Below are 16,182 nucleotides of genomic sequence, written 5' to 3' on the forward strand. Positions count from 1 at the left end.
ACAGGAATGGTAGCCCTTCCTGGTGTTCTGGCATTTCAGATCTGAGCCAAGTTTCGTGCTTGTGGGCAGCACACTCATTCTGTAATCACAAAGCAGCTCCCCATGGCTGTGCCATGATAACAACTTCAATGAAGGTGATTAAGATGCCAGAGAAGGAAATGCCGTTAAAGAAGGTGCCCTTTTAAAGAAGGTGTCCCGCGGTGCTACTAACTGAGCTCACCAAGCTTGCTTTGTCGTGCATAGGAGCATCTACAGGGCCCTGACCTAATTATGCTCACTCTGAGGGGACTAATTGGTTTGTAGAAGAAATGATAATAGGAATGGGTGGAGGAGATCCTCACGACACACAACGGACCAGGCCTGCCTTAGCACCTGGGATATGGCTTCTGAAACTCTTAGAATCTGCAGTACTTCAAGGGAAGGGGGGACTGTTGCGCTCCCACTGCACTGCTGCACTTGTAGCTGGGTAGATGGATCATATCTCCATGCCTGGTCCAATAATGAGCTCAGACGAGAGCAAAGAAGATGATAGCCAGGAGCAGGAAAGCTTGAGTGCCTTGATGTGGAGTTTTCTTGTACCATGCTGACCAGAGACAAGATGTTACCCTCACAAGAGACCAGGAAAAGGGCTGCATCTAAATAAAACTGCTATAATTACCCGCTGCGAGAATATTCATGGTACTGCCTTTTATGCAAAGTTGCTTAACTTCAGGTTCAGCATCTCTCTGGGTAGCTAGGAGAGCACCCCCTGCCTGCCCACCAAGTTTCTGCTGCACCTGATGCTCATAGGAATCTTCCACATTCACATTTTACACCACATGCCATCCCCATTCTTTTCTAGGTTACCCTGCAGTCAAGCATAAATCTGAAAGAGTATCCTACACATGAAGCCCCGTCCCAGCCTGTCTGGCGACAGAGGGAGACATTCCTCAGAGGAGATCAAGAGACAGCAAATTGGGTGGTGGTGGTGGGAAGAGCAGTAGGTCAGCCTTCCTCCACCTCCAGATGTTTGGGACCGCAACAAGCTGTACGTGTCCGGGGCTGACGTGAGTTGTAGTCCAAGCCATCTGGAGAGCGCCAGGTTGGGGGAGGCTGGAGGGAGCCTAGGAACAGAGACTAAGGGGCTGGAGCAGAGGCTCTGGGGGAGCCCAGACAGCAATTGCACAGGAGCTGCAAGGCAGGCTCAGGGGTCCTGACTCTCTCCTACAGACTTTGTCCGTTCCGTTTCAAGCTGCTTTCTGCGTAAAAGCAGAAAAGAAACGGAAAGAATCGCAAGGCCTTAAGAGGTGCAAGGAGGGAATATCCTGCTTGACTGCAATAAATCCAACCACTCAGCCCCCTTGTTTCCCCCCAGCCTAAACAGCACGTTCCAGTGCTGCATTCTGGTGAATTATTTAGCATCCCCTCCAGCTTTTTACTTCCCTTTGCACCCCCCACCAAAGCAATGGACACGTCAGGCTGCTGCTGCTGCTGCTGCTGCTGCTGAGGAATGAGGAGCATTCCAGCCAGCAATAAGTAAGTGTGTAATGAGGAGGGGTCTGTGTGTGCGTTAATGATCAGCCCCTGTTCCAGTTGAGCTCCCATTCCCTCCCCTCCCCTCCTGCCTTTATTCTGGATAATTCAGAACCTCACATGCAGAGATGAAAGGCACACACAGTGCCTGGGCTGCCATTCCCTTGTCTGTCTCTTCCACCCCATGTTCAAACCCCTCCCCAATTGATCTCCCCTTTATCTGCCTGGTATTCTGCTTTTGCCATGGATATTGCCTGAGTGGGAAGGGTTGATCATGGGGAGAGGATTTCTCTCCCCCCGCCCCATGGATCCTCTTTCTTCACCCCTCATTAAACTGTCGAAAGAGGGGGCAGAGGGAGAGATGGGAAAGGACAGCCACCAGGGCTGCAGACTTAGCTAGAGACAGCAAGCCCCCTCCTGTTGGAAGAGGCGGCAAGGGACACTCAAGACTCCACAGTGCAGATTCCATCCTCCACACCCACCTCCTCTGTCTCCACAGAGCTGTCTCAAAGGTCGCATCCTCAGTTCAAGCCCATTTCTTCCCTCAAAGAATCCTGGGAGCTGTAGTTTGCTAAGGGGGCTGGGAATTGTAGCTCGGGGTATGCAATTTGCAGTTCCCATGATTGTTTGGGGAAAATAAATGTATAGCGTGGGCGCACCCTTATCGTGTCAAGATACACTTATGTGGTGTGGCCAGTAGTTATACAAGGGGTAGGAAAGGGGGTTACTCTCCTAAAGAGGACTTGACCCTCTCCTCTCACTCGTAAGCTCCCATTTCCAAGGACGGGCCCCCAAAAGGCATCCATCTAGCTCCACAGAGGAGGAGGCAGTTTCCCCAGACAGTCTTACTAGAGCGGACAGAACACGAACACACACACACTGCATGCAGATAAGTGGAGAAAATAAGCAGCCCCCGCCAGCCGGCCCACAGGAGATTCACACCCGCGTGAACGCGCCAGCACACGCATACACGTCCACGGTGCGTGCTCCCCGTTTCTGGAACCTCGCCGAGCAGCCAGCTCGTGCAGCTAAAGTTAGCCTGGTCCCGGGCATCTCACGCGCTGCAAGGAGGCGCAGCGCAACGGCCGGATCGCGCCCAGCAGGAATCCCGCGCCCCCCCCCCCGACCCGCGCTGCTCTAAACCTGACCCAGACCTGCAGGCCACCAGACTCTGGTGCACGTGTGAGAGGCGGGGTGGGTTGAGGAGACGTTACACACCCACCCAATGGTTTGGGAGGGGGGCACACCCGCACGGGCGCGCGCCGCAGTTCCCTAACAAAGGCAATCGAGTGATTGTTCCCGGAGACTCCGAAGGGATCTGCGGCGGCTGCCTCAGCCCGACCCAACTCCCTCCCCACGTCCCGACTTCCCCCAGAGGGATCATTGTCTGCCCCCCACCTCGGACCGTCTGAGCGCGTCTCGCAGCGGCACATCCTAAGCGGCGGGGCTCCATTGTGAGGGCGGGAGAGGGGGTGTGGCGGTCGGCACCCGCGGAGCCCCTGCCCGAGAGAGGGGCCACCCCCAGGACCCCCGGGGTCGCAAACGTCTCCCCCTCGGAGGCCCGCGATCCGCCCCGCCCCCCAGCACTTACAGCCTTTCTGCGCTCCTCGGGATGTTCTTGGGGACGCTGCGGAGCCCCAGCCCGTGACAGTCGACGGTGGTGCCGCTGCAGGCGCACGGCGCGGGACAGGCGCTCGCCCGGAGCCGGCAAAAGGCCGCCCAGGCCAAGAGGCAGGCTCCCGCCCGCAGCCACACGCCGCCCGACGCCGCTCGCTTCGCAGGAGCCATGCTGCCTGCGCTGGCTAGCGAGGGGCTGCCCCGCACATGATCGCACGGCGCGCTCGCCGAGGCGGCGTGGAGAGGCTGCCTTCTGGCGCAGGCGGGCGACCCCGGCTCCTGCTGCTTCCACTTGGCGCCTTCGTCGCCTGTCCGGGTCGCAGGAGGAAGAAGCTCCGGCCGCCCGGGAGGGTTAAGCGCAGGAACACGCGCTGCCTTCGCGTCTCGCTGCCTCGCTCTCAAAGACACACATCGGGAGCCCCCGTCTCATCCATCAAGCCCAGACAGCAGGAGCAGCCTTGGCTCCGCCCCCGTCCCCCCTTCAGTCTCCTCACCCGCCTCGGGCGCACACATCTCTCCCCGCCACCGCCACCCAGCCACCCACCCTCTTCTCCGACAGAGGGCCGGGAGGGGGCGAAACGGGACAAGAAAGGCGCGCACTGTCTGCCCAGGGAGCAGAGAGGAGGCTCCCACATAACGCACTCGCGGAATCACCAGCCAATTGGCAAGACACCTCCGCGGAAGAGAGAGCTATACACGCGCGTGTACACACACGTACGTGTGTATACACACCCACCCAGCGAAGCACACGCTCTGAGAGTCTGTCGTGGAGAGACGCAGTCACGCGTCCTGTAAAGATGCACACACAGAAAAATTGGCGAAGAGCGTCCGAAAGTAGCAGGACAGACACACCGGCCCAGAGAAGAAGAGTCGTCCTCGGTACTCAAGACACACACACAATGGGATTGAGGGGTCCTTTGTGATAAACAGGTTTTTTTGTGTATGATTTCTGTCGATAGGTTGTGTTTTGATGTAAAGCTCTTTGAGGTCACAATCTGATCTATACAAGAACACAAAACAAACCATATTGGCTTTTCCCACCATCTCACCCCATCAATGAGTCCACCCTTGAATAAATGCATGCTTTTTAGTTCGATTGCCAGGGGGGTGTAAGTTTCAAAGGAAGACTCTTCTAAAGTGAATTGGCAAGCTATGGTGCCATGCTCTTTGGGGAACAGAAGGGAATCTGAGAACACCCTGAGCTTTCAGTATCAATGGGGCTGAAAAACAAAGGGATGTAACCTTAAGATACCTGGAATCGCATCAGCTTCTCAGGTGTAGTAGGGTGGGTGTGGGCGTGTTTAATCTACAGGAAACTAGACTATCCACAGCTGCTGGGGTTTGGAATTTAACTTGAAGGTGGTCAAACTGATGATGAGAGAATGGGGTCCACATATGTCCTTACCTTACCTTAAAGGTAAAGGGACCCCTGACCATTAGGTCCAGTCGTGACCGACTCTGGGGTTGCTGCGCTCATCTCGCTTTATTGGCCAAAGGAGCCTGCATACAGCTTCCGGGTCATGTGGCCAGCATGACTAAGCCACTTCTGGTGAACCAGAGCAGCGCACGGAAATGCCATTTACCTTCCCGCCGGAGCGGTACCTATTTATCTACTTGCACTTTGACATGCTTTCGAACTGCTAGGTGAGCAGGAGCTGGGACCGAGCAACGGGAGCTCACCCCGTCACGGGGATTCGAACTGCCGACCTTCTGATCAGCAAGCCCTAGGGCTCTGTGGTTTAACCCACAGCGCCACCCAAGTCCCTTTACCTTACCTTACCCTACCTATATATGACACTACCATTTGGATACTCACATGCAGATGATTGTCCAAGCCCAATACCAGACCACCACTGATTATCTCTCGTCTACTCCTATATTGACTGTTGATGTCTATTACAGACAGGTGACACACCCACCTGGGCATGCTGGTATCCTCCCAATAAGAGTTTCCAAGCACCAGTCTAACATCTAAACCTCCTCTCCAGATTCAAATGGACTAGAATCTGGGTGCCATCTGCTTATTGATGACACTTCACGAAATATCTCCTAATGACAGCTCCCAGAAGCCTCATATAAATGTTAAATAGCATCGGGGCAAGATGAAATCCAGTGGAACAGACACTACAGGACACCTCCCATCATGCCAGACTGTAGCCCCCCATATATACTTTCTGGAAACCGCTCTAGAGGTAGGAGTGCAACCAGTGAAGCACAGTGCCTTCAAGCCCCACCTCCTCCCTGAGATGCTCCAGAAGGAAACCATGGTTAACAGTATCAAAAGCCACTGAGAGATTGAGAATGAGAGGGTCATACTCCCCTCATATCTCTCTCCTGACAAATGTAATAAACCAGGGTGATTAAGGCAGCTTAAGTGCCACAAGCAGACCTAAAGCCAGACTTGAATGTCTCCAACTAATTAGTTTCCTCCAAGCAGGCCTGAAAGTTGACTGTCAACTCTCTATTCTCCACAGCAATAACTGTTAACATTTCTGGGTCCAGGGAGGTCTCCTTAAGGATGGGACAAACCACTGCCTCCATCTACCCCCTCTCCAGTGAAGTATTAATCAGTCCCTGAACCCACCCAGTCTACTCCTACGACTAGCTCTAAGAAACCAAGATGGGCAAGGCACAAGGAGGCAGGTGGTTGGCTGCACTTCTTGAAGCAACTTGTCCGCATTCTCAGGCTGCACTAATGTAAACTAATCCAGTATAGATGGAACAGACAGTACTCTAGACAGTACTCATAGAATCATAGAATCATAGAGTTGGAAGAGACCACAAGGGCCATCGAGTCCAACCCCCTGCCAAGCAGGAAACACTATCAGAGCACTCCTGACATATGGTTGTCAAGCCTCTGCTTAAAGACCTCCAAAGAAGGAGACTCCACCACACTCCTTGGCAGCAAATTCCACTGTCGAACAGCTCTTACTGTCAGGAAGTTCTTCCTAATGTTTAGGTGGAATCTTCTAGTCATTGGACTTGCTCAGATTGTGGTATCCAATTTTGTCCAAATCTGAGCAATTCTGCCTCTAAACAGCAACAATAACTCTTCAAATGCTGCTGATTGATCCCATCTCCAAAGATCCTGCTTGTTTGCCGCAAATGTTGGTCTCCACAGCCAATCCATGGGTAGCATTCTGCTTACTATTTAGGGTCATTCTGCTTACTATTTAGGGTAGCCCACAATTTATTTGTCTGTTTAGGTGTATATTACATATCACATACCTATTCATTATGCAAAAAGGCAGACACAGTCTTAGATTCTGACTGGTGGTAAATCTGGAGCCTACGGTACTAGATTTGGCAATCTTTTGGTACATTTTCCTTACTAGAAGCAGGTGCAAATTTGGCAGCGAGGAGAAAACATCTATTTGCATTCAATACAGATACAGCACCAACTTGGAAGTCTTCCTTAATTACAGCTAGAGAGAGAGGCTAACCATATGCACATGTGTAGGGTTGAGAAAGACACAGCCAGCTTGGTGTTATCACCTCAGTCAACAAAAAAGCAAATTCTAGATTAAACTACTGAGTTCTTATTTTGTTGAATATGACTGCCTGATAAGGCTAGTGACATTTTTAAGGTGCTCAAAACATGAATACTGTAGTGAAGCCAACAATATATAGCTTTCTCCACTTTTTATTCTGTTTACTTTAAATTGCTAAGGGCTGTCCGTTTATCTTTAAGCACATGGGTATCCTAGATACAATTAAGGTGTGTTCAGCATGCATAAAGACATGCATAATTTGAGCAGTAGGCTCACTGTGGAAACACACTCACTAATTTTTGTTCTGCGAAATGTACCATTTTCACTCCCAGATCAAGCTCAAAGAAAACTCATCATTGTTATACTTTCCCGGGTTCAGGGAGGTCTTCTTGAGGAAGGAGTACAGCACTGCCTCTTCCAAAGCAGTTGGCACATTCCCTTCCTGAAAGGTGGAATTAGCCACCCAGTCATTCCCCCTTGACTAGCTCTTACAAGCCAAGTGCAAAGGTTGAGATTTCAGGTGGTAGGCCAAATGCTTTAAAGTATCTTATCTACAACCTTGAGTCTCATCAAGAGAAACTCATCCCAAACCAGATAAGAGCAATCTAGACCAGTAGTCTAAACCTTTTCAGGCCCAGGACCCACTTTTAAACCCAACATGCATTTGGAGACCCGTTTCGTAATCTTGTACCATATATTTGCATGGTGGTAGAGTGCTCCTGCTGCAACCCACCTTGGATTAGGTTGAAGACCAGTGCTCCAGACACCCCACTAGACCTGTCATAAGCTCAGCCCAGATGTGAGCAACTTTGCCACCAAAGTGCCTAGCAAACCTGTCTCAACAGGAGTCAAAGGGTTCCAGTCTATTGTCCTTCAGGGAAGTTCCCACCAACCCCATCATTTCTAATAAAAGTTCTGCTGGACAACTTCTCAAGGCCTCCTTCACTGCTATGTGGTAGGCATGATTATGCAATCTTGACTATGCTTGGTTGCATTTGATACAATATTTGTACCACCTTAGCCACCATCCTGCTTGTTTCATCCGTCAGAGCTCCTCCACACTGCTGGAGAGTGCACCCTCATGAGCAACTATGTTAATGTTTCTCTTACCATTACACAGCAAGACCAGGGCCAGTCATGGAGAATCCTCCCATAGCATTCAGCAATCCCTTGGCTTCCCCAAGTTTCTGAGAGCAGCTAGTCCTCCACACAGCAAGGGGGGACTGCTGCCATCAGTCCAAACCTTACTAGGAAATAGTCGGTCTATGACACCAAGGTAAAACTTGTGGCAGAGCACCCAACAGATGCAAAAGTGAAATACAGTATACAACTCCCAGCCCACCTGTTCCTCTGAACCTCAGGTGAGGATGATTTTCAAGGTTATGGGTAATAACTTTGAGTTATGGTAGGAGAGGATGCATCCAGCCTACATCTGTCCTTCCCAGGGAGCAGTGGAATTGGCTTCCTCCACAGTTCTCCTGTGACAGGTGTACAAAGCTTGAGACCAAAGTGATCTAGGCACAGTGAAGGGAGAAAACCATCAAAACAACGAAACATACCCATATTTTTCGCTCTATAAGACGCACCAGACCACAATACGCACCTAGTTTTTAGAGGAGGAAAACAAGAAAAAAAAATTCTGAATCTCAGAAGCCAGAACAGCAAGAGGGATCACTACGCAGTGAAAGCAGCAATCCCTCTTGCTGTTCTGGCTTCTGTGATAGCTGTGCAGCCTGCATTCGCTCCGTAAGACGCACACACATTTCCCCTTGCTTTTTAGGAGGGAAAAAGTGAGTCTTATAGAGCAAAAAATACGGTAATTACGACATGCAAAATTATCAACAGTTTTAACTATTCAGCTCTTCTTTGACTTACCACCTAGCACTTCCACCTTTCCCAACTAGTTAAGAGCTTTGCTATGCTATGCATATCTACAGTAACTTACCCTAAATAGTAAGGAAAGAATTAAAAAAAGAATATTAAGGCTACCAACCAAGCAGAGGTTCAAAGGAACAGGTTTCTGTGGACTTGGAGGAGTGTTAAGAGATAAATTCTAGATACTTTGGTAGGATTTGGATGAATGTTTTTTTGGAGGGAAAAGGCTGAATAATAAAATGTTTACGTTTAAACCTCACCAGCCAATAAGCAAAAATAAAATAAGAAAATTGTGTATATAAAACTTAAGATTGTTCATAAACCAAAGCCCCAGCCTCAAAGGACTAGTTAAGAAGGAAAATGGCCATAAGCAGCTCTGAACCTGAAGAAGGGACAAATTTAAAGCAAGAAATCCCTTTTCTTAAAGGCAAAACAGTAAATGAAAGGTCATGGGGCAGACACCTGCAGAAACAGGTTTCCATTGTTCTGAGGAACTGGCAGTCTTTGAGCTTTATCAGGGCGCAAGGAGACTTGTGAAGGTCACTCAGAGCTGCCAGCTGCAATTGAGTAAAAATATTGTAACTTTTTCACAATGGTGTATTTTCTTAATTTGACTAAGGCCTTGTCAGCAATTTCTATATCTTAACATTGCAGAAAACAGGCAGAGGACATTTCTGCCCTCAAGACAAAAAATTAGGCCTGCTTAAACCATGACCAAGTATTGCCTCTACTCCACAGCTTTTTGGAAAATGTTGGGATAGGGTCTGACTGGAATCCTAAAGAGATAAACCACAACATTTTAAAAAGAGGTCCCACTACTTATTTAGGAACTTCAGAGAAAAGAATGAACACTGTAAAGGGAAAATTAGTATTATATATTATAGAACATCAAATATTATGCTAAATATAAGATTTTTAATTGGACTTGTAGACTATATTATGTTTTAAAGAAATGTAATCTGAATCCTGATATCCTCATGGGGGAGGGGCAATTTATATTCAATATTTATATTTACATTTACATTTATACAATAATCAATATTACTTTGTTAACACAGTTTGGTTGGGAGAATTAAACAAATTATTAAATAAAAAATATTTAGGAACTTCTGTCAGTCAGAATCGTATCACCACAACTGTAAAACATGAGGCATGGGACGAGGGAAAGAGCTTGACTTGTTAATTAATTAATTAATTAATTAATTAAATTTTATCCTGCCTTTCCTCCAAGGAGCTCAGGATGGTGTCTGTGGCCCCCTACTCCACTCATGTAATCTATAGAACAATCCTATGAGGTAGGTCACCCAATGATGGCTTCATGAGTTCTTCCACAGTTAGGTGAGAAGCAAGAGAACATTATTAGCCCCCTTCAGCAATGGCAGATCCAGAAAGAGACAGCAGGAGTTAGCCAGGATCTCACCCTCTAATTGCTGCAGAAGGGTCAATGGGGTTTGTGCACTATCTGGTTCCACAGAGACTTTTAGAGGCCTTGCTGCTGTAGAAAATGTAATTCTTAATCATGGAAGTCAGTAACTGTGCAGAAGTTCAGTTAGGGTGGGCTAGACTTTTTTTTTTTTTTTGTCCTGAAGGCAACACAGAGTGACAGCATGAAGAAATACAGCAGGCAGTTTTGGCAGCAGCAAGTAGAAAGCTAGTCTATTAATCAGTAAAATAACCCTGCAAGGCTTCTTTGTTGGAGAGAACCCAACAGAACAAGCAATATAGAGAGAAAGGGACCTGGGAGGCAAGTGGGTCTGAAACAGCTGAAGTCTGAACCATCAGCTTATAGTGGCTCCAGCCCCAAACCTCTCCATGGGCCCTTAGTTTGAATTATTTTCATGGCAAAAGAAAATATTAGAAAGTGTGCACAGGAGTTTGCTGTGTTGGATTTCAGTGCACAAGAGAAGGAACTCTTAACTCCTGAAAAGGCTTCTGTTTAGAATATGCTACTTTGTTAAAAGATGCTAAATATTCAGTACTTACCTTCCTCTCTTGGGTGCACAATCTCCTATCTCAGACTCTGGGGCAGCTCTTCTAACAATAGGCAATTAACTAAGCAACACCTTCCCACCCCTTTAATTGGTGAGTAGCCGTGCTATTTTGCTTTCCCACTTCCATCTCTTAATAAAAACGCTGGAACGTTATGGAAGGAAAGGTGTATGAGGAAAGGCTGGAATGCTAAGCCTCATGCAAAATGTTCACAAACGCTGCAGCCAAAGAGAAAACTGTTTGGGCCTTGTTGCACCATGTAACTACTACAACACAAAGGTAACACAACTGGCATGCTTTGCTCTTGGTCCCTGGGGCCAGCGACAGAAATTTGGGAGCCTAGCTAGTCTATCTTCATATTTCACTGCTTCCTCAACCTTGGGCTTCCTACTTAGGTTTCTGCACCCCAAAACTTTCCTTGATAAGGAAAACATCTCAATTCCTACAAGCCAGTTTAATGCTGTTTCTTCCTTACCTGGTACAGTGGTACCTCGGGTTAAGTACTTAATTCATTCCGGAGGTCCATTCTTAACTTGAAACTGTTCTTAACCTGAAGCACCACTTTAGCTAATGGGGGCCTCCCGCTGCTGTCGCGCCGCCGGAGCACAATTTCTTTTCTCATCCTGAAGCAAAGTTCTTAACCTGAGGTATTATTTCTGGGTTAGCGGAGTCTGTAACCTGAAGCGTCTGTAACCCAAGGTACCACTGTATATATACACAAGCACACACCATTCACTCTGAAGGGAGCTAGTTTGCAGGAATATTCACACTATACATTTAAAGCACATGGCTTCCACAAAAGAATTCTGAGAACTGTAGTTTACCTCTCATACAGCTACAGTTCCCCAGCACCCTTAACAAACTACCATTCCCAAGATTTTTTGGATGAAGCTATGTGCTATAAATGTGTGGTGTGGTTGTGACTTGGAAAATGGTGTTGGTGCTGGGATACAGTAACAGTGGACATAGAGAAGAGGGAACCAATTGCATTATCATTACATAATCAGCTGTAGGCTGGATAATAGGTTTGGGCGTAGACACAAATACTATGCACCTTGAATAGGTTGCTAGATAGGAACAACAGATCTCTCTCTCTCTCTCTCTCTCTCTCTCTCTCTCTCTCTCTCTCTCACACCTCTGAATAACTATTTGTATCTGCAGATTAAGCTTCCTCGTGTAGTTTAGCATTTTGCAACAGTCCTCCATCTCATTTATCCTACCCAACCATCTCTCTTCCTATCTGATTTGTTATAATTGGACATGGAGTGCTGTGCGGTTAAGGGGGAGGGAGCTGAGGCAGATTGGTCAAGTTTGTGGGGTACCATCTCCATGGAGACTGCATTCTTTGTTTAATGCTTCTGACACACTTCAAAGGGCTTTGGGTTTGGAGCAGGCCCTGCTATGGCTCTCGAGATGTGGGAGGGGAAGCTGTTCCTGTGCATATCGGTGCAGCTGGAGTCAGAATAGCAACATGTGGGACAGGCCCCACGGAAGCTCACTGGTGCTAACTTAGATAAACAAGGAGTCTGACCTAACCTGGGATACCAGAGGGACTGGGGCATGTATACCCCCACCCACGCTTAACCAGATCCTTGAGGACTGAGCTTTGCAGTTACCTAGCAACTGTAATACACATTCCCTTGCTGGGCAGCACAGCTTCAGAAGTCAGTGACAGTCAGGACAAGGAAGGTGTGTGTGTGTGTGTGTGTGTGTGTGTAGAACGGGGGAAAGCAGAGACCCAAAGCTGAGGATGGGTGCAGAGCTATTTTTCCTCCAGGGCATATAATCCTCTCAGGCCAGCCCTGCCAGATGCTCAGGACTCCTATACTCCCCACAGTGGATCTATGAACTATTCCTTCCTTACTGATTATGGTGGGTGTCCCTGTCTGTTCCCACCAGAATAAAAGAACGGGGGGTCACTGAGGATTTCAGGGTTGAAAATAGGAATGTCAAGGAAGCAAAAAGCATGCTGAATGTAAGAGGCTACTCTACCCTCCACTTTCAATCAGAACAACAAGCTGCTCATATTGAGATGCGGCCAATGGATTTTCATTTATTAATTTTTAAATTTTACATCCCACTCTTGGTCAGAAGACCTCAGAGCAAGTTACAACACTAACAAATAAGAACTATCAGAAAACTATAGACCAACAATTTATTAACGACTTTAATAAGCTTTTGGGTTAGTAAGTGAAATTGAGCTTTTTGTCTATCAGTTACCAATTTTGGATTGGATTATTACAATGTAATTGGAAAGCCTTCTGTAGAAAAGCCAGCAAGTCCTGCCAGAAGCTCAGAGAGAGGTCTGGCTACCATTCACTGCACATACTGCACATTTTTCCACTAGGCTAATCCATCATTGCTTCCTCATGTTCAACTTTCAACATGCATAACAAGTGGGTCACAAAACCTCTGCTTGTGATGCATCATCTGGAGATAATGAAGACCAAGATTCAAAAGTTGTTGAATAACAAAATTAGTATCAAATAGCTCACATGCAGATAGATTAGACACAAGTAGAACTGAAAGTCACACAACACAGCACATGTTTTCTGCAGTAATGTACCTGGCTGTAGATCACCAAGTCTTGATTGTAGCTATAGACAAGTGGCTTGTTACTGATTTTTTAAACTCATGATTGAAATGCCTTTGCCACTAGATGGTCTTTGTGAAAGAATTAAGATTTGCTAACCCTTCAGTGTTTTCTGATGCAGGAAGTTTGCCAATAGCAACACTACAGATGCAACATTAACCAAATCATTAAGTATTTAGTTGACATGGAGTGGTGGAATAGATTGAGTGCTGGACTTGGTCTGGGAAGATCCGGTTTCAAATTCCTATTCACCCAAAAAGCAGATTGGGTGACCCTGGACAAATGTATTGTGTACTGTGCCTTGACTTGCTTTTTCATTTGCCTCACACAAGACCAGGTACTGGATCTGTATTGATCAATCAAATCCTTTATTCTCCCACAAGACTAACATAATTCAAAGAGATCCTCAAAAGCTCTGAGCCCATTTTCCCCGTCCCACCAGTCATTATCCACATATTTACCCCTTAGTGAAACCAGTGAAATCAATTGCTTTTTACGACAGAAGCAGAACCTTGCTTTCATATTCAACTAGGGCAGTACATTATTCCTCTCTCATGTTCCTGGCGGAGGCACAATTAAAATTTTCACAAATTTTAGTTCTCTTCATAATTTATTATAGAAATCTCTTCCCACCATTCCTTTCCTACAAAGTCTCTTTATAGAACTTTGAGATGTGTCATTACATGACTATAATTTGATTGCTGCCTTAATGGAATACGTCAGGTTCTACATTATATGCCATTAGGAAAGTAATTTCAACAATCATTACCGCTATTCATTTTTTGTCTTGTCACACCAGCACCCTCTTGAGGCTGGCAAAATTAGTGCACACAACGTTCTCTATAAAGCAGGGGCAGCCCTCCAGGTGTTGTTGGACTATGACTCCCATCAGCCCCCACAAGCAGAGGCAATGATCAAGAATCATGGGAGCTGTAGTCCAACAACATGAGAACCACCCCTGCCATAAAAAGATACGGAGATGGAATTTTAGCCATAGTATCCAAGATGTACTCTGAAAGTCTCTTTCCTGATGAAACAACGACTGAGAAAATGCAATGAAAGGTGTGGCTCAAAGTCCTCTGTTTATTTGCAAGGCCCCCTATCATGAGCTCTTTGTGTAAAAGGTTATCTCCAACAACTTTGACTTACAGCTACTAACACAGAGAACCAGAAGATGTCAGGGGAAAGCATCTCTGAGCAGTGGCGTAGCGTGGGGGTGCAGGGGGGGCCGGCCGCACCGGGCGCAACATCTGGGGGTTAAGGTTAGGGGGCGCAAATCCACGGGTTAGGGAGTGCAAATTACTTGCCTTGCCCTGGGTGCTGACAACCCACGCTACACCACTGTCTCTGAGCACTCGTGAGCAGCATGGTATGTGTGAGAAGGAAGACCAAATAAAAGGGGCTAGAAAAAGTAGGACTTACCTGAGACAGGGATCAGTTCTGGAGTCTTTTTTCCAGTCCTAGGCTGAGCCTTGGAACATGTGGCTAAAACCCAAAATGAGTGCTGGACCTGCAGGATAATTTCTCACATCACCCTGAGCTCAGATATAAACAAAACCTCCAGCTCAGAATGTGCAGCTTCCACAGTTCATGTTCACACTAACAAACATGTTTTAGCTACCGCATGAACCACTTTGCTTTATGGCTATAAGGTGCAGCATATTGCATACCCATGAGAAATGTAGAGGAAGAAAAGTAGGTAATAAATAGCAGAAAGGCTCTGGGCGGCCCTAGAATTTGGAACTCCCTTCCAAGTGAGACCCATCTTGCCTCCTTTCCAGTGGCCTGTAACCACTAGGGGATTTGCTTGTGTCCTGCTGGGTTCTGAAAGAGAGTACATTTTTCAAAATATGTCTCAATTCCAGCCATTGGTTGCTGATTCGACATGGTGGCCAACAACATGTGCAAGTGTGGAGGTGGAATTTGCATATGCCCTCAAAAGGTAGGTTAAAAGCATTCATAGTAACTGCTAAATACTTGGATTTCCGCCGCCTTTAGTTCTGATATTTTCAAGTCAGAGGACGCACAACACCTCCCCCTTCCAAGATGGCTTTATTCCAGCCTTTAAAGCCATCCAGAGTTCCATAATGCAGCACATTATTGGTTACAACGGAAGCCTATTTTGGTCGTAGCTTCTGGGATTTGTTATTCGGTCCTACCAAGGGCCTTCACGGTTGTTTGGGTAATTGACTGTAGCAGTCTCCCAGCCCAGAGAAAGTATTTATTTGTAATCTTGATTCTTAGTTTATTTCCTACGGGCAAAAGGAAAGATCCCACCACTTGGGTGGCTCAGGAAACTGGCTTCAACTGCAGGTACGTGGACTTGAGATGGTTATTGTCCTGGAACCCTCAGAGACTCTTATTACAATAGCTTTCCTAACAGATGCTGCAGAATGTGCCAGCTATTCCCCCACCGCATTCTAGCCATCGTTTACACAAAATGGATCAAATTCCACACACATGTGACAAATTTGTGGGAATTTGGTTACTGTTCCATGTAGAATCTCTAAGCCAGAGACCCTGTTTGTACTCACTGTTAAACTTTCTTCCTCTCTCTCCCTCTCTGCTCCTTTACTTGGAGAAATTCATTATCCCTCCTCAGGGAAAGAGTAGGATAATTTACTGCTTATTAGGCTAACTTTCCACTTGCTGTTGCCAAGTATGTCTGGCATATTTCTCCATAGTGTCAAACACTGCAGTTTTACTGCAATAAACTCATGCCTCTTTGGAGAGGACTTGGTTCCCAAGGGTTTTTCCTGATTGCCTTGGCTCCCGGAAGGGGGCAGGAAGGATTCAAAAGGAAGTACACTGGGCATCGCATTGCTTCTCTTCAACTCCATTTGATTTTCCTTTGCATGGATCCCACCAAACCCTTTCCCTGGCCCGACAAGAGAGGGAGGCATAATAGTCCTGTCCTGCTTTATTGATAGAGATGCCAAGGAGTTGTCTTCTCTGTATTTATGGCTAGCTAGGAGGTGGTCTTGGGATGGGAGTCATTAATAACTGCTACAGGGCTGTTGCGTTTCATCTGCATTAGGAACTGCATTACAGCATGTCATTGGGTTGGTGTGTGGGCCCCATTTTGCTTGGCTTAAGGAATCTGGA

General features: G+C 47.0%; 2 protein-coding genes across 2 annotated transcripts in view; one reads left to right on the forward strand and one right to left on the reverse strand.

Moving 5' to 3' along the window:
- The window catches only part of SLIT1 (slit guidance ligand 1), a 127,036-nt gene extending 123,366 nt beyond the window's left edge, over positions 1-3,670 (reverse strand). Inside the window, exon 1 of the mRNA XM_083737927.1 lies at positions 3,104-3,670. Within this exon, the coding sequence (XP_083594053.1) occupies positions 3,104-3,300 (197 nt within the window). The 5' untranslated portion in view covers positions 3,301-3,670. The remainder of the gene's footprint in view (positions 1-3,103) is intronic.
- Positions 1-16,182, forward strand: part of PGAM1 (phosphoglycerate mutase 1) — a 152,485-nt gene that overhangs the window by 80,982 nt on the left and 55,321 nt on the right. The window lies entirely within an intron of this gene.

Source organism: Podarcis gaigeae (genome assembly GCF_964106915.1).
Source record: "Podarcis gaigeae genome assembly, chromosome: 5".
Classification (NCBI taxonomy): domain Eukaryota; kingdom Metazoa; phylum Chordata; class Lepidosauria; order Squamata; family Lacertidae; genus Podarcis; species Podarcis gaigeae.